Genomic DNA, 19,188 nt, shown 5'->3' on the forward strand with positions numbered 1-19,188 from the left:
TAATTGCTCCACATCAGAGCTCAGCAGGACTGGCCATGGGACAAATACACAGCCAGGATTTTTGCCTTAAAAAGGATACAAGACGACTATTCTTTGATCTTCTTCATTGGTATTTGGCTGTAAATTCTGTAGCTGAAGAAAAAATAATTTCAGGAGATTTAAGACCACAGAAGTGCTCACACTTTTATTCTAGTTTATCAATATATTGGTTGAGAATGTAGGGAGAAAAAACAAATCCCGCACCAGGTATCTGAATATAGTCTGAAGATAGTATGTTTTATTTTTATGAGCATGTATCTTCTCTCCAGTACAGTTCTCTTGATATATATCTATATGTATAATAGACCACATGCTTGTTTTCAGACAATCCACAGAGACTTCTTGGAAATTATGATATATGACATTGCCATTATAAGAATGAGGGTTTAGCTGCTGTTGTCCTGCATGGGCAAAACTCCACACTTTAAAAAATGGAACAATTGGAGACTGATTTCCTAATTTCTCCAAATGGCCTATTCATTTTCTCTATTGCTTATTTTGAACCCATTGAGTTAAAGTATATTGCCTTGGGCCTGCAAGCACTTAACAGGGGCAATACCACTAATTATTCTAGTTCTTGTAAATGAAGGGAATTATTTACAACCACTTCAACTTATGCTCAACTTTTGTGGCTTGTACTACTTGTTTGTATTACCATCTGTTAGATAATTAAAATCCTATTTTGTGTTCTGTGTTTCAGATGGTACAAATAGACATAATTTTGTTTATTTCAGTGTCCATTTGCATAATGATTCAACTAAAACACAGACTAAGCAGGGTTAAAGCAGATGTACACTTCAGAATCTGCTATCAGCAGGTATAAATGTACTGAAATATAAACGCAATGTAAGAAAATGTTGCTGTTTTGGTTTCTTTACATGCACATGGCAGGGTGGATGGGAGTTTTATATGATAATCCTGACTTGAAGAGAGGATGCCAAAAGCATCAATTTTTGAATATTTCTTTTCTCCAGTCAAGGCACATATTACTGACCAAAAAGAAGACTGTATCAGCCAGTTCTCTGGAAAAACAGATCTCCTCACTGGAAAGACAGAGACGAGAGGTAATCTTAAGTTTAGCCTTAACTTTTACAGGTATAAACTCTGAGAGACATTACAATATCAGTAATATGCCCCGGGCAGGAAATCACTGAATGTGTTATCACTGTTACTTACACTGTGTTTATGCTGCAGTTGGGTTTACTCTCCAGTCCAGCAAGGCCTATGTTTTTCCCGTGGGAAAAACATCCTGCTCTCTTGTGAGACAGTTTTTACATGGACACTTTATGCTTTGCATTTCTTCAGAGCCCGAAGTGTGCAAGCACTTAAAATTATGTTTAAACTAGTTCCTGTAGTCCTACTTCTCTCTACCAAGCTCAGTAGAGTTATATTTGGAAAACTGTTCCTAAAAACAACTGATGACTTACTGTAACACGACTATGAATCTAGAAGAGCAAAGATTTATATGATACAAAGGGCAAATTTTCTAAATGATTACTACTGTAAAGGCCAGAGAACCCCTGTGAGTACTACCCAGTGGTGTCTTGGTCACAAGTAACAGCAAGCTGGAAGCTGTTCTTTTGCTGAGCATCCTAAAGAGTGACCCTATATCCTACAGAGCAGAACACTTCAGAGGGACTTATTTAGCTTTCTCCAATAAAAATGCACGCACGCTGACTTCACTCCTACCACTTACATGCGTGGTGTTAGCTGATCTTCCAATCTTGCATGCCTACGCTTGCTTAGTTTAGTGGTACAAAGAAAGGCAAGCAGGGTTTGCACCCAGTAATAACTGCAGTCAACAGGAGTCTTCAATTCACTTGTTTGAAACCTTCTAATAGTACATGTTTGTGGAACTTAAAGCAAACTAGCAAGAAAGTCCTTGGCCGTTTAGGAGTTGCAGCTTGGGATTTGTACAGCGTTGCAAATGATTCACCTGTAGCTTATTGTTTATTTGCATGTTTCCCAAATATTACTTCCTGAATGTTCATGTGCTTTAAGTGAAATACCAAAGTGGTGGCAGGTGAGCCATAAAGCTTGCCAAACCTTAAACTTGCTTTTTTTGAAATTAACTGGCTGGATAATGAGGAGGTTGTGAACACTCATAACTGGAGGATTAGAGTGCCTGTCTAATTTTCTTTATTGACAATGTTGAAATAAGGTTTATTTACTGTGACTTCCTGATAATTACAGCTTCTGGAGGTGAACAAGCAATGGGATCATCAATTTAGAAGTATGAAACAGCTTTATGAAAAGCAGGTAACAATGCTGACTACTTCTATTGGAATATGTATGCCACTTGCTGATAGTTAAGTCTGTGCTTAAATACCAACCAGCCATAGCTATGGTAAATATCTTAGGGGGGGGAAAGGCATCATGTTTCTTTTGTCTTTAGTTCACAAATTAAAAAGCTTCATCACATAAAAGTGAAGCTAATGTTTGTACTATCTTCAGTGGGACAAAACAACCAGAGAAGCAGGGCACCTCTAAGATAGTAGAGACCAGGATGAATGTGACAGCATAGATCTTCATGCCCTCCACAAGGTAATAAAAATTGCTTGTACCTCAGAGCACAATTAACTGAAAATTAGCCTGAAGTTCCCGGTGTGCCCAGCCACTGATCCACATCACCACATATCTCTTGGTTCTTGTCCCATCTCTTGTGGCTGGCTTGTGAAGCCTGGAAGCTCACTGGGGCTCCCTATAATGGGGGAAGTCTCACATAAATCCTCCATGAATGCTGTCTTCTATAAGCAGAGAGACTTTTTTGCTTTTGAGAAGCTGCTCTGTACAGAAGCTCTTAATTAAAAAAAAATATACTGTAAATAAATACTTTTTATTTTCTTTTTTTTTGTCAAGATCCTATTGTCATAGCTTTAATTGCTTGCTTGCAGCTGTGTGATATCTTTGCTGCAGACATTATAATCAGCTGACTAGTGGAGCTGCCTGCTTCACTGGTATTCCAAAAACCAAGCTGGTTCATTGACTAACACTTCTCATCTCCTGTTTCCTTCTATGAAAAGGAAGCTTGCAGAATGACCTCATGTGCTTATCAGGAAAATCTTCAGTCTAATACTTTCCAGTAAGCTTTACGGAGATCTGGATAATTTCTTGGATTTTTTTGTCTTTTCTTCTTTCCCTAAAGAGAAGAGGGATTTAAATGGCTCTTCCTCATTTAATATGGGACCATTTTATGCCTCTGTCTAGATCATTTGGTTGTGCACTATTGCACAGGGAGTCCAAATTGCAAAAGGAAAAAAAAAAATTACATTAAAACGGAAAATTTATTTGGAGGGACAGACCCATGATAGTTGTCCTTTGGCAGCAAAATAGTGTAAGACCCAGCTGGGTTAACACCAACAGAGAATTTGCCCAGTATCATTAAGGGTCTCCACTGCAGATAGAGCAGTGGAGCTTGGAGGTACAGAGGGGAAGGTCGGTGTCTGAGGGCTTTACACACAACCAGCTGCACTCCTTCACGCTGATCTGCTGAGAGCTGAAAGGATTTGAAGGCACCTTCGAGGTGCTGTGCCTTTTGAGATCCCCAGTCAGCCCACCATGGTCTGTCACTTGCTTTTCAGCTGGCAGAAATGAAAGCAAAATTGGATGTGTCAGAGAGGAGAGTCAGTGAGCTGGAGGAAGAGAGACATCGACAGCATCCAGAAGATGAGAGGTTGCAAGCCCTGGGCAGAGAGAGGCCGTTGCAGGAAACGGTAGGAGGGTGCACTCTGCTACCCTGTTTGAGCTCAGTGTTGATGCTGTCTTGCCTTTCCTCTTTCTCATGAGTGGCAGGGTGTGGGTTGTCACACGGCCGTAAGATGAGACTGTGGTGTTGGGTGCTCTTCGATATTGTCCCCAAGACAGTGGCTGATCTTCTGTCTGATCAGAAAACTATGTATGCAGAGAGAGCCATTTCAACAGAAATTGGCAGAGAGCATGGCATTAGTGTGTGTGGAGGAGTAAAGAGCAGATTGATATGAATACTGCAGAGATTTCCTTCCTCGCTGTTCAGTTCAAGGTGAATTCCTTTGTGATCAAAAATGCTACAGTAATTTCAAATGGAATAGGAACATCATTGCAGATGTTACACAAAGTGCTTGGCAATAAATATTTGAAGGAATTAATTCAGCTCTGGACACCCACATTCTGGTATTGACAATATAGGCTTTTATACATGTGCTAGCTCTCTCAGCTCCCTGTAAATATTAGCGATGTAATCAGTGCAGTTATGAGGGCTGAAAGTGCATGGGCTGATAAGCTGATCTAGAGCAGTGTTCACCTCACCCTGAGAGTGGTTGGGCACCTCTCTCAGGACTCCTTAGGCACTGGCTCTTGTGTAAGGCATTCTCATCTGAAGTTAAATCCCTAAGCTGAAATCCCACCACAGCAAAACCACCAGACTGAGTGATTGGCATATATACGCGCAACGTATACACAAAACCTTGTGCCCTGTTTTCCAAACACCACTCCGTGGTGCTTCCTCTTCTCATTCTGCTTCGTGGTATCACACACTTTGTAACCTCTTTTAAGAGTTTCTGGATCGTGCTTTGACGGCTGAAGTCGGGCTTCTCTATTTGCTTGATAACATGAAACAAACTGAAAACAAGTGGTAATCGCATCACATCTTATCTGAGCCTGGAAATTAACTGCTACAGGAAAAGAAATGAAAATCCCTTAGCTTTTTTCTTCGTAAGCAGAACATTCATCTTACTTGCTTATCAGTTACGGTATAGTCTTAGCTAAGCATGTGCTTGATTTCCAACCAATAGGACCATTTACATGTTCTAAAGCAAACTATGTTGTTAGGTGCTTGCTGAATCACTGACTGTATTTGCTCAGCGTATGGATTAAATGCAAGACCATCTATCTTCCTGTTCATATTACTAAGGTTTTTACTGACTGTCCTTTAATATGATAGCTGTGAAAAGAAACCCTAGCTACCTTTTTGAAAAGGTAAGGATGAGCAGTACACTCTCCCAATTTTTTTTCTACATACACGAATAATGAACTAAACAACAATATAGCCCAAAATTCTCTTATGGGGACAGGTTAACCTGCATGGTACTTCAGCCTTAGATCAGCAATTTCTTTATAAATTATATACTCAGCTTTTATTTACCCTGAATTTCTTTACTTTTTGTATGTCATGCACGGATGCAAGAGATCTATACCTTTGCAGAGGTAGCTGCTAAAAGCATAGATTTTTAAGTGAGCAACAAGGATTGTAACACCCTGCTGTGCTAACTCAAGTTACCCTATGCTGCCCACAGGGCAGGATGAAGGAAAAGCAGTGCCAGGGGATGATTCAGGAAGATGCATAAAGATACATTCAGCTTGAAAGCATGTGAGCAGGATTGTTGCTTTTATAGTTCAGCACAGGCAGAAGAGGCCCAAGCTGACAGATCTACCAAGATTAGATTTTTAGGGCTTGATGGGTTTTTTGTTCTGCCACAGCTAACGTTCTTCATACCTGCATTTGGTTTTATATATGTGTGCATGTGTGTATTTTATTTTTTTCTTGAAAGGTAACAACCCTTGCTTTTTAAAATCTTTTACTTACTCCCCTGCCATAGCCACAGAGCTGGGATGCGTTGTACAGGACAATTGCCAGAGCAAAGTAATACGATGTTTCTTCTCTACTTGCTTATCTAGTCCAGCAACCTGACAGTACCTTTTAAATTTGTTTACTCAGAGTGGCAGTTCTCTGGGTGTTCTGCTGAGCCATTTAGGAAAACCAGCAGCACCAAACAACCCTGAGACAGATCACATGCTGCTGTCTTACAGAGCTGGGGTTTTTTTGTTTGGTTGGGTTTTTTTAATGCACCTGGAAGTATGGCTCTCACAGAATGATAATGTTGTGAACTTTATCTGTCCCCAGATTCTCCATGGTCCACAGAGGAAAACTGACTGGGAGATTTTTTTTTTTTTGTCTTTTTCTTCTCTGGGCATGACTGTGTACCCATACACAGGAAGCAAAAAACAACCTAGTCACTGGAAAGTCTAGGTGCCATAATACCTAAGATTAAGTCTTGAATAAAAAGCAATAAAACATAAGAATTCAGATAATTTATATGGTTCAAAAACCTGAACAAACTGCAAATCGTGAGTTATAGATGGCCATGTTCCTGGAGATGTCAGCCTTTGAAGAAGGAGAATGTGTGCTAGCGGCAGAAAGAGGAAGGGGAAGGGGAAGAGAAGAGTGTAGCTGAAAGCCTATATGAATTCTAGTGTTTTGTTTTTCTTTAATATCTTAAAACATGTACATACATGCCAGCTTAAGCTAGCTCCTGGGTGAGTTCCTGTATTTAATTCAGAGGTACCCTGCTAGTCTTGCCCAGTTTTTGGAGAAAATTAGATGTTCCAACTAACTTAGAACAAAGGAAAATTAAGCTACCTCATGTGTAAGTAACAGTTTCTTGAGTGTTTTTCACTGGCTCACTTGTGATGCACTTCTCATGGGCCCAAACTGCAAATGCCTAGTAGCTGGCTGCACAGAGATATGCCTGTTGCACAGAAAAAAAAAGTGTTCATGTGGTGTCCTCTCTGTGTGATTGTTGGATCTCATTTTTTTAATCACATAAAGCAGCTGCAGAAGAATATTTGAAATACTTTCTTTTTTTTTTTTTTTTTTGTAGAACGGGCCATTCTGTTTCATATGTCTAAAGAGCTTTGGTCTAAGACAGTCTGGCAAAACCAGGCTAGTGGGGAATGCATTACCCTGCGAGAGAAGCTTACACAGTGCCATATGCTTCAGGGGCTGATTTCACTTTAAATTGAAAATAGCCACACTGAACGAGATAGGAGAAGAGAATCAAAGGTTGGCAAACCTCTCCTAATTCTTCCTATAATACCATCCTGAAAGACTGGTATGTAAATCCTGTTGCAAGTAAGGACATCTTCCTGGTAGTTTGCTGGGGTGGCAATGGTGTAGGCACATGCACTAGGAAGGATCAAGCTCAAGTCAACAACAACTGTGATGAGGTTAAAGAAATTGGATTGTCAAGCCTTGGTTGTTAGCTTGGTAATTCTTGAGCAGGCTGAGACCTGCCTCAATCTCTTGTGTAGTAGAAAAAGCCCTCAGGCTACGCGATACTGGGATGTGGTTTTGTCTTTCATGTTGTATAACGCTGTGAATGGCTGGGACTCCACCAGGGTTTAGCCTTGGCCTTACACTATGAGTACATAAGAATAATGCAGGTTTGGGATAATTATCAATGTAGTATTGATCTGCTTGGCCTCCCAGCTTTCTCATGCCTTTCTCTGCAGACTGTAGAGAGCCAGGATTTAGTCTGGTATGTTGTCTCTGTCTCATCATGTGGTGAGTGGTCAAAACAATTTCAACAGACTTTATCATATCTGGGTTTTACTAACCATCCGCCTTCCTGTTGCCTCCCTTCCCAGCTGTGTTTGGGACAACAAAAATGCAGCACATCTGCCAGACAGCAGATATTATGAAAATTGTTCTCGAAAAATGGTTCCATCTGCATTTCAGCAGCATCTCTCTGTATTTTTGCATCCCAGAAGGAAGCAAAGGTCCTTAGTGCAGCCCTCCATGACATGAAGGAAGAGAACAAACTCCTGAAGCAGAGGAACGCCTCAATGATCAGAAAGAAAGAACACTATGAGTGTGAAATAAACCGCCTCAATAAGGTATGAACGAGAATGAGCCACTGACCAGGACTTCTGCCTTTAATTCTAGGGTCTCTGTTGTCAAGCAGTGACACTGCCAGACGCCCATCTTTTCAATCCTGGGTGAGCAACCTGTTCATGGTAGCAAACTCACGATCATTGTTCAGGAGCTGGGGAAACAAGCAAGAGCTTACTTTAGCTAATACCTGTGCATGCTGTTCTTGGAAGGTAGTAGGGTTGCGTTGTAAAGCGGAAAATTAAGATAATCTTTGGCTTCTCCTGTGAAACCTCACTATGTGTCGTATCTAAGCTCCTTCTACATTCTTCCTCCTTGGAACAAAAGAGAAATGGCACAAAGATGCTTTCATATGCATCCAGTGAAACACTGTCATTAAAAAATATTCTGTTTGAAAACTGTTGTTTTACATATATTTGGAGTTTGAGAATAATGGCTTCTCTTCACAAGACATGCTCTTAATTTTATATGCATATATATATTCATACATATAAGTGTTATGTGTATATATGCCTCATCGAGGAATTGATATAAAATAGCTAAATGGGATATATTTTTTTTAACTGGGGGAAAGTAATAAATGTAACTTTGTTTAATCAAAAGATCACATAAAGCAGTAGGTGTTTTCTAACAATTTTGTATTTCATGGTGAACCACAAACACTTCCTGAGGAAATGCACTGCAGTAACCATTGCTGTGTAACTTTAAGTGATACACAAGCTAAAGGGCCACGATGTGCAAAAGTCAAGGCAGAAAAGTAATGTTGCCATATTAAAAAAATCTGACAACATATGATCTCTAGCTCTTTTTGAAATGCTTTGACAGGACTTGCTCAAACCCTCAGGGTAACTTTCATTCAGGGTCTTGTTTGTAAAACAACTTATTTCAATGCTTTATTTTGCTGTCTTATCTTATGATGTGGTTGGAACAAAGACAGATGGGTAAATAGACCATTCTTTTAAATGAAACATTGGCTTCGTGTAACATGCTTTCCCATGAGTAATTTACTGATTTTCTGTGTATTTGCATCCTTCAAATCTCATGTCATGAATGCACATAAGACTGGAAGGGACCCTCTGTGCCTTTTTAAGTTTAGTTCCCTGCTACTGCAGGTTCAGTGACTTGAAGTTCTTACAAATTCTCTGAAATCAAACAACTTTTTCTTTAAAAGTATTTAAGCTCCTCTACTGTGGTTCTGTTGGAAGGCTGTTCTGGAACAGTGACCTTTCTTTCATTAGATGCTTTCATCTGTTTCAGTCGGACTGAATTTATTCTGGCCAGATGATATTCATCTGTTCTCCTGTCGGTACTGTCGAACAGATCTGCTTCATTCCTTGTGTGAAGCAGAGCTGTCTTCTTCATGAAACAGAACTGTCCTCTAATGAAAATATAATTGCTCTCAGGGCCACTTGATCTTTTGCTATAGGTACAGAAAGCAATCGTATTTTCACTAAAGGACAGTTTTGCTAAGTTGCCCCAGCTATTTAGTTTTTTTAAAATACAGCTATGCCTGCTAATATGCATGTTTTTTCATCTGTCATTTTAAACTGCTTAGTTCTCAGTTTATGGAAGATGCTTCTACTTATTTCTAAGTATATCAACCTTTTTACTTTAAGAACATTTGGCTTCATGCAACCTTGATCCAGTCTTCCAGAGAACCCAAAGTATGCCTGATCTGATCCTACTTTGATGTCTGAAGCAAAAAAGTGATGTTGCAGTGCAGTAATCCCAAGATTATTGGCATGTTTCCTTGTTCACTATATAGTTCAAGTAGAAGCCAAATTTCTGACTTATTTCATAAATTTGCTGCAGCGCTGTCTCAAGTGTTATTTAAACATAGACTAATAAGCCCTAATGCATTTCCCCTGATAAGAAAATCTGTGTTTTATGAAAGACATCAGATTAAAGAGTGCTTTACTTAATTCCTATTCTTATGTCTATAAGGCAATTCTCTTCAAAATTTTCTCCCAAGCCTGACACACTCTTGGGGTTATATTAAGAGGTTTCTAGGTACGTGGACCACTTATCCTTTTCATAGCTTTGGCCACCAAGGTAGTTATTTTTCAGTCATACAGTCCCATTTTTGATGTTGAAAAAATCAGGAAACCTTTGTGCTGTTTGTCTTGCAATTTCAGGTTTCAGTTCTCAGTATTTTTGAATGAATGTTATGTGACACCACATTAAGTTAAACTCAGTTTAACTCAGTGAGCTGTGAGTTCTTTCTGATTGGTACATCTTCCTTGCTGTTAGTCATCCTGCCACTGCACAGTGCTCTACATAATCCTCCTGATTGGAAATAGTGTCTTTAGTCTTGCTTTCCTGTGTAATGCCTTCCTTCTTGTACTCATTTGTATAGTGAAAAAAAAAAAAAAAGTGTAGTTATCTGTATATATTTTACAGTTTTATTTCTTTTGCAGTATACAGTGTGACTATCTCTCTTACCCTACACCTTCAGCTAAAAGCTACTGAAAATGGTGGCTTTTGTTCAGATGAAATCCTTTCTCCAGTCCCTAAAAGCATTTTAATTTTTCTTCTTGAAATTATTCATCTAGCTGTCCCTCAAGCATTTTTCTATGCTTTTTTTTTTTTTTTCAGCTTTCTTGAGATATGATTTTCTGGGGGATAGGGATAGGGGAGTGGTTTGTTTGGTTTGAGTTTTCATAAAGTAGGAATAGCCAAATGATCTGAAAAAATTGCATACAGAACCAATTATAGAAGGTGCCTAGAAGTTCTTTGTAATTTCTCAGATTTGCTAATTTGAAATTACAAATTTTAGTTACATATTTAAAATATCTTATTTACTTTTACTTTCAAGTGTCTCATAATCATTTTATTCAGTTGTTTTTTAAAACCAGTGGAACAGTAATAACTTTATCTCTTCCATAAATGAGTCTAAAACACCTTCTTTCAGTTCAGAGTGATGGGAATTTTGAAAGAAAAATACTCCAGTTATATTTTTAAGTATTAGCTTTAGTAGTGTTCACTATCCATTTTATACTTGGGAACCCAAATCTCCTATAATGACATAATTCTCATTAATTTGCTGTTGATTTAATAGCAACATTACAAAATTTTACTTCCACCTCCTCTTCTCCCCAATACCTGGCACTTCTCAGAATGTCTCTTAAAATCTTTACTCAAAGATTTTGATCTGGGTTTAGTGGGACTCTAAACCAGTTCATCTTTATTCATGCTGCAATTTCTTATTTTATTTGAAATGATAAAATGGGCTCTCACAGTATTGCTTCCAAATGTGATTTTAAAAAAGCCTCACCTTATTTATCTATTTTGTTAACCTTATTAAAGATCAAATTTTCTGGATTTTTCTATTTTTATCTCCATAATTCTGGGGTGTAGAATCTCCTCAGGAAAAAAACAAACAAATAAAAGAACCCCCTAAAAAAACAAACTTGAAGAATTGCCTAATATATCTATATCATGTTATGATCCTAGGAAGTGAGCTGCAAGAAAAATAGTCAATATATAGTAACATCTATTCAAGAATTAGAACTGTCAACACCTTATGAATATACATACTTCAGCTGTAAAGGTGCATTGCCATTTGGTAACGTCAGGGTGGCTGTGATCAGTAAGATGCATCCTAGTGAAGGAGCTTTAACAGAAGACAGAGCCATATAAAAAGTGGGTGCAGAAGATGACTGGGAAAATGGTACATTGTGAAGAAAGCAAGACACTCAGTTACCTTTGAATTAGGACATCTGAAGCACTTTCTTTTGAGGGTGGTCAATATTAGAAGTTGTTTCCTGGAGAGGCCGTGAAATCACCCTGCTTGGAGGTGCTCGATACTCAGTTGACGGGCCCTGAGCAACCTGGCTGGGCTCTAAGCAAGGGCTTGGAGGTCCAGTGGTCTCCTGCCACCCAAATGAGTCTCGTGATTCTGTGGCCATCAGCCAGATCAAGATGTATCCCGCGTAGGCGGGGGTGAGAAGAAAAACAGAGCATGTTGCACTCATCTTTGTCCTCAGTGATAGACTTAATAAACCACATACCTGGGAAAGGATCTGGGTTGCAGTCAGCCAAGGAGCGTATTGTACATACTGTGATACTGTCAGACTTCACTCACTCTTGCTGCTGCTGACGATCCACGCCCGATCTAAACACCAACGTGAAACTTATTTTTATTATTTGTTTTATTGTTTGTGCAGAGCACTGCAGTGTCACAGGCTAAAAGGGATTAGCAGTGGCTCAGAGGGGCAAAAGGAGGATTAGTCAGTAACATATCTGTATTTTCATCCTCCCATGTTTATGTTCAACATGTTTATGTTCAACACTACATGTTATGTAGTGACATGGCACACAAACTTTGCCACTATTATACCAATTTCTCTTCTGCATAATTCTCAGGGACAGTAGCTCATCAGATGAAAAGCCTCCCTTTTCTCTTCTGTTCTCTCCATGGAAAGTGCTATTTTTTTTAATTTTATTTTTTTGTTGGTCTTTAGGTTGTTAATACTAATCCTTGGATTACTTTAGATACTGGTTCCCCTGCTTGGCCACTTCTCCCTCTGCCTTTTCCCCCTTTAAATTATCTTCCCTTCTTCACTTATGGCACGAACTGTGGCCAGCAAGGAAGAGCTGGGGGATCATTATCAGGAATTGAACTTTCTAAAATGGATGAAGCTAGCTGAGTCACTATCTTATGAGAGAGACACTGAAAAGTACTAAATTGTATTTGTGCTAGAGTGAAAAAAAAATATATATGTGTGTAGTGGTTATAGAAAGAGGGGTAAGAGTGATTTAAAAATAATTCCAGTCCAAGGGAGAGCTGTGTGATACTGTTAAAGATAAACAAAATTTGCAAAGAACTATGTCAGGAATTGACTGAAAAATAGAGTAAGAGCATTACCAGTGTACTGTGTGTATTCATAACTCCCTCTAGTGACAAGCCATAGAGACTACATAACTTCCTCTCAACCTCAGGGTTTACATTGGTTCCAGTTGAAGAAATTTGTGTTCTTAGTGCAAAAAATGTTTCAGTCAGACTTTACTGTAGTCACATTTTTTTAGGCCATCTTTGAATATTGCCTTTATCTTCTTAGGTTTTTTGTTTGCTTGTTTTTGACCTCAGAGGAGTTTAGACACCTCTCTCTGTTTTCCCAAATTCTGACTTGCACAGGGAAACGGTGTTTATGAATGAGACTTGCAGCTGTGATTTCTGCAGGTAAATGTTGGTTATAGTTACAAGTAAAAGCATAGTCCCCTAAACAACACCGTCTCAAATTCAATGATGTAGTGTAGGCACTTTGAAAATTTGGACCTAGACATGCATGTATGTTTTCCATGGGGTTTATATCCAGTGTATAGAATTGAAGCAACTGCAAGTGAAGGGAAAATCCCCACAAGTCTGTGGCTTGCTCTAATCTGTTTATTTAGAGAGCAAACATAATAATTGTAAATGATTTTTTTTTTTTTTTTTTTTTTTTTTTTTTTTTTATGTAGTGCATATCTGTTTAGTAATTTTGCTGTTTGACATTGCAGGCCCTTCTGGATGTCTTGAAAAAGCAGCACTCACCTGTCCTTGGGACTCCTTCAGAGAAGGATAACAGGAACAGCCTTGAGGACATGAGAACCCAACTTGAAGTTCTCCAACAGCAGGTAAGAACAGCTGGAAGGAAGCCTGGATGGATTTCACACAGCATAATTTTGCCCTCTCTCCCAAGAATTGTGCCTGGTAGACTTGCTGTGTAGAACTTTTGAAAGGAAAAACCAGTTTAGTCGTAGCCCATTCAAACGGTGTTTCCTAAGATGCTACTATCACAACAGTGTCCGCAAAGTGGAATTGAGTCCTTTCAAAGGACTGGAGCAAGGACTTGTGGAGGACTCAAAGCAGCAGAATAGTTCTCCTGACTCTTGGATACATCCTGCCAGCTCTCTGCTAGGGGCTGAATTTCATCCAGAGTGAATGCTAAATTTCATGAGTTACTGATTATGTCTTCTGCTCCTTTTTTCTCAGAAGCTGAAAGTTTAGTGAATTATTTAAGAATCCTAGTCTTGAAAAACTAGAGTGTTGGCAGTGCAGTTTTTCAAAGCGTGAGGCAAAACATTTGCATCTGTAACCTGCATACCAGTCATTATAGAGAAGTGTATTTATTTTTTTTAATCTTTGTTCTGAGAAATTCAAGTGCTTTGTGCACTCTTGTTCTATCCATATGAAAGAATCTGTTTAAAAACATGATACTTTTCAGATAATTTTACATTTTAGGTCTGTCATCCTGGACAGTGTTAGGGTTAACATTATTGACACACAAATGGATGTGATCAGAATGGGAATTTTATTCATTGAGAATAAAATACTTGTTTCTGTCACGTTTGACAGCAGAGCCAGATTTTGCTCTCTAATGTAATGCTTGCCACATGCTGGAGAATAAAATCCTGCACTTGATTGTACAGTAATGAGTTATTTCATTCTACACAATAAAATAGAGTAAACCAATTTTTTTTCATAATTCTCATGGGGTATCCATTTTATGAATGTCTTTTTCTAGTTGTATAAATCAGTACAGTGAGTCCAGACTTCCTTCTGCACAAAATGGAGCAGAAGGCTTTAACTGTACAGAGGAAGGTCTCTGGGGACAAACAGCGACGTGACAGAGTCTCACCAGAGCTTGGCTGTCATCAGCCCATCCCTGGCCACGACAGAAGAGATAAAGGCATTCATTCCTTGGGAGGTGTCCCCCTCTTTCCCAGGGCAACAGAATATATGGCAAAACTGTGACAAAGTGGTTCCCTTGCAGCTTCAGCAGTTCGTACAGCTGGGGAGTGGGAGGGAGGTGGGACAGCAGAGAGGGAATTGGGAGAGAAGAAATGAGGAAATACTGAGGAGAGAAGCGTGTAGGTGGACAGGGATACAGGAGACCGAGATTTCTACAAGCGACAGCTTTGCCTCTGCTTTGGAGGGTCAGGAGCTGAGTCTGTGGAGCTGAGTCCCCACACGGCCACACAGAAAGCTTTTGTTCCTTTTACACAGTGTTATTCAGGAAAGGGGTTATATCTAGTGTGGGGGACCATCGGGTCTGAAAAAACCCTTGAAAAAATTAGCTGCAACAGGCAAGTCGTGAAAATAATTTATAGAGCCCTGTGTTGACTTTTTTCTTCCCCTGAGGTATTAGCATTTCTTTAGTCCTCCTGTGAAGTCATAGTGCTGCTGCCAGCAAAAAGAAAACTGGATCTATATGACAGGCGAGGCATGAGCCACAGCAAACAAGTTCTTTGGAAATAGACTGTCAGCAGGCTTTAGTGACCAACCAAGAGGACATCAAAGGACTTCTGAAAGTTCTGGTGGTGGTTCCCACCCCAAAGTGCTTTTGCTGTTGTTAATAGAAGTGCCACCAGCTTCTTACCAGGTGGATGCCAGCCCATTAGCTGAAGAATTAAGCCAGTCAGCTTAACACCAATTAATCTACAGACTTGTGTTTTGCTTCTGAATCCATGCACTCGCTGTCTGTGCCTGGGGTGGTCAGATATTTTTATAATGGGATGAAGCGCTATGAGTCCTGGTGACATAAAAAGAGCTAAGCCATTGCACTCTTCAGTATTTGAAGTGCAGCTTATCTTCTAGGAACAAAGTCAAACCTCTCTATTTCCATTTTGAACTGTGTACATAACATACCCATCTGCTTCTACACTGGGGCAGATAGGTTCTTGGGGCTGCAATCTGAGAGGATGAATTAGAAACCCTATATTGCAGACAAAATGTACATGGACCAATGATCTTTTCCACGTACAGTTTCTAACATCTGGGCCGTGATAAACTCCTACAGGTTTTTTTTTTTGTTTGTTTTGTCTTGGTTTTTTGTTTTCTGTTTGTTTGTTGTTTGTTTGTTTTCTCACAGTGCTGCAGTCAAGGTCTAAATTCCTTGTCAGTCCTGACTAGTCCAAGTCTTCTGGTCATTAATAAGTGACCATGGCTGTAAATACCATCACTTATTCTGCACAGATTAGTCCTTTGTGCCATACCTTGGTTAGACAGCTAGCGCAGTGGTTAGGGTAAAGCCGCAGACAACTACGAAATGGTGTAAAGCAAAGCAGACAACGGTATCCAGTGGGCTCTAAAAAGGCAGGACAGGATTTGATGTTAGTGGCTCATCCTTTTGTTGGGTAAGGTGATAATGTTCTGTCAGAGTGCATGCTAGAAGTAATTTTTTTGTGCTGTGCCAGCACCTCCCATCTCTTCCAGGATGCTAACTGCTTGTATCTGAGATACAGGGTGCAGTTACAGTGCTTATGGTTGAAGTTAAAAATAGCTGGTAAAATGTTTGTCCTGCTACTGTTTATCCCTTAAAAGATCCATGTCCTTAGTATTTGCTTTCTTACTTGTAATATTTAAAACTGTTGTCAGTCTTTTCAATTACAAGGGTCTATGAATATTGAAGTGGTGGACTGTTCTGATTGATGAGTGCCATTGGAGAATAGCCATTGCTTGTAATTTTATATCGGTCATAAAATATACAAGGGAAACTTTTAGTTGCAGGATTGTGAAGAGGAGGGATCCCTTTGCAATGCACCCTACTTCATGGCCAGTGTTTGAAAAGCAACCAAACAACGAAGTGGATGAAAATTTCCATTGTGGCTCCGCTGAAATTCACATACTTGGTTATAATGATTGCAGGTACAAATATATGAAGAAGACTTCAGAAAGGAGAGATCTGACAGAGAAAGGCTTAATGAGGAGAAAGAAGCACTGCAGAAAATTAATGAGAGATTACAGTCTCAACTGAATAAACTAAACTCTCAGGTATGAGTCCAAAGAAAGTTACCATTGCCAGCACATGTGTATTTTATTTTTATTTTCTCACTTTCCACGCAACCCAAGGCTTTCTGGCTTCCATTAATTGACATTGGATTTTATATAAGGTCACCACCTGGGATGAAATCATTCTGAAGTAATGCAGTAAGAAGATGAGAAATTATTAGAGATGGCTTCCAAATTAAGTAGATGAAGGGAGTATTTATTGCAAAAACTCTTTAAACATATCTTGAAATTGAGGGGGCTGAACCGAAAACAAATCCACAGAACTGTTGATTGTTTCACTGGCTCTTGATATAAGAGTTCTAACATCAAACCAACTTTTGAAATAAAAAGCTTCTGTAATTAATCCTGACCTCTGCAGTGAAATTACAGAGTAATGTTAATATCACTGAGGAAAAAAATTGTCTCCATCCAAATTAGCTGAGCAGCCGCTGCAATAAGTTTTTGTTGCAACATCCTTTTTATCTTTTCACAGTAGTGTCAATATTCTGTTCACAGACATTCAAGAAGCCATAGTAAAATCACGGCATGAAAAATTCTGAGCTTTCTCAATTCCCATTTAAAAATGATGAAATTTTGAGGTTTCCTGTCTTGACAAAATTGTGCAATGTTTTAAAAGAATGGCTGATTACCAAAATGTTCTATGATGATTTATTGTCCTCCCCAACATTGCTGTGAAACAGAAACTTCAGTATTGGTTTATTCTCAACCAACCCATGCATCAATGCTAATAGGATCTTGCAATAGTGTCAGAAGCAAGGTGCTGTCAAGCACCCCTCACTCCCATCGGCTTCAGCAGGAGTGGAGAGCAGCTTGGGCAACCTGGCCGATGCTGGGTGCTGCTGCAGTATGGCCCCAGACTTGCCTGTGCTTTTATGGGTACTTGGAAGCATTTCATATAAGTGTCAAAATAACAATGCCAGAGGGAGTGCCATGATTTGCCACTCAGGGCACCTCGGGCATATAGAAATACCTTGGACAAATCTGTTAGCATTGGGTGCAGCAACCTTCAGGCATATTTCCCTGACGCACCAGCCCACTCCTGAGTGGCTCAGTAAGGTAAAGAAATTTTTTTGTAGGAGACAGAGTACTCAAAGACACCTTCTTCCTATATATATTTTTGCATTGCCTAGAGATTGTAAAAGACTAAATTTCTTGCACAACTCCAACCCATCAATGGATGCTGTGAGAACCTCTCACAGCAGTGACAGTGAAGAGAGGGACTACAAATGGGGCTAAAAGGCCTTTCCCACTCCTCCCCAGCTGCTCTGAGCCAAGAGAAATGCCAGCAGCACTGCACATGCACAACACACCCGAAGGGCTGTACATGTGCTGTTTAATATGTACAACTTGACTGTCCCTGCATTGCATTGATAGTTTACACTAGAGATAATTTTGTTTGTCTCTTCCTGCCTTGGGATTTGATTAAACAGAGCTTGTGAAGTATTTTAAACATGAGAGAAACCATATAGAATATTTATTAGTTTGTTTTCTTAAGTCAAATTATTTAGTTGTGACTCATAGAATCAGAATAGAATCATAGAATGTTAATCCTCTTTTACCCTCCTTGCTCTGTCCTTAGGCAAATTCCTGTTGACTCTGCTAGGACACAGAGGGCCTAAGAAAAGGCAGACCCAAATCTCGAGGCCATTGACTTTGGTCATTTACCAAAATTATTTTTTTTTTCATGTTTTGCAAGTGCCTGTCCATGTATCTCTGCTTCAAATTATTGAAAGCTATTGAGTGTAATGAAAATGTTTCTTGAATATAGAAAACACCCAGAAATGTGCTTGCCATATCTTGACACCAATATTTTCTCACATAAGAAGTGTAAAGACTCTGGTATAGCACAAGTCAGCTTTCTTAACTAATTTTGTAAATCATGAACAGTCTGAAGGGGCTAAATGAGCAGCATTGCAACCCATGCTGAGAGACGGGGGCTTCTTCCCTGTTGCTTTTTTCTGACAAATTTGTACATGAATATTCTGTTGGTCATTGTATCCCATTGCTAGTGCATTTCTTACTTTTCTTATTTTTGACAGACAAAAGACCTCCCGGTACAGCCTGAGAGGCCCAGCTACCCACCTCCACTCTTCCTCTCACCGTGCGTGAATTATGGGAATTGTGGGTTGGTTCTTCACTATCAAGATCCTCGAGTACATCCAGCATCTCGCGGGGCACATGAGCAGCAACAGCCCTTGGTAAGGTTCCCACCATCTCCCATTTCACAAGGGCACTGATTTTCTCACAGCATGGTGACCACAGGAGAATAACCCTGTGCTATCACAGTGCCATCCTCACCAGTAACTAAATCTGTTGTTTTCTAGTTTGTTGTTGGTTCCAGATCAAGATTTTGTACTGGTTTTAGAATTAGCCCTAGGTCCAGAACAGCCTTGGTGATCTCTGTACAGTCCCTCTTCCCTTACTATCTGCCCCAAAATGCTGGTTTGTTTCTTCCTTGCTGTTCCAGTGTCTTTGGTACTAAGTTCCACAGAGTGTTGCCATGTCCAAATCAAAGCATAACCAACAGAAATTGGTGCACAAAGAGGAAAAATTGCAACAATTTTAATATATGGTTGATGAGTTATACTTTAAGTATATATTATTATATATTTTACTTTTACTTTGGCAAATACTATTTATCTGCAATACCACTAAGAAGAAAAAGGGATTATACTTTTGTTTTCAGTAATACTGGTGGTCATTCCTTAATTAGAAAAAGAAGGTTGTTTGA

At 39.4% G+C, this 19,188-nt stretch overlaps 1 protein-coding gene across 1 annotated transcript in view; it reads left to right on the top strand.

Moving 5' to 3' along the window:
• The window catches only part of TNIP3 (TNFAIP3 interacting protein 3), a 52,064-nt gene that overhangs the window by 20,696 nt on the left and 12,180 nt on the right, over window positions 1-19,188 (top strand). Inside the window, exons 5-11 of the mRNA XM_042796876.1 lie at window positions 1,014-1,103; window positions 2,233-2,298; window positions 3,621-3,752; window positions 7,561-7,689; window positions 13,184-13,300; window positions 16,314-16,439; window positions 18,497-18,655. Coding sequence (XP_042652810.1) covers window positions 1,014-1,103; window positions 2,233-2,298; window positions 3,621-3,752; window positions 7,561-7,689; window positions 13,184-13,300; window positions 16,314-16,439; window positions 18,497-18,655 — 819 coding nt within the window. The remainder of the gene's footprint in view (window positions 1-1,013; window positions 1,104-2,232; window positions 2,299-3,620; window positions 3,753-7,560; window positions 7,690-13,183; window positions 13,301-16,313; window positions 16,440-18,496; window positions 18,656-19,188) is intronic.

This window comes from Tyto alba, unplaced genomic scaffold, assembly GCF_018691265.1.
Source record: "Tyto alba isolate M040663 unplaced genomic scaffold, T.alba_DEE_v4.0 Super-Scaffold_23, whole genome shotgun sequence".
NCBI lineage: Eukaryota > Metazoa > Chordata > Aves > Strigiformes > Tytonidae > Tyto > Tyto alba.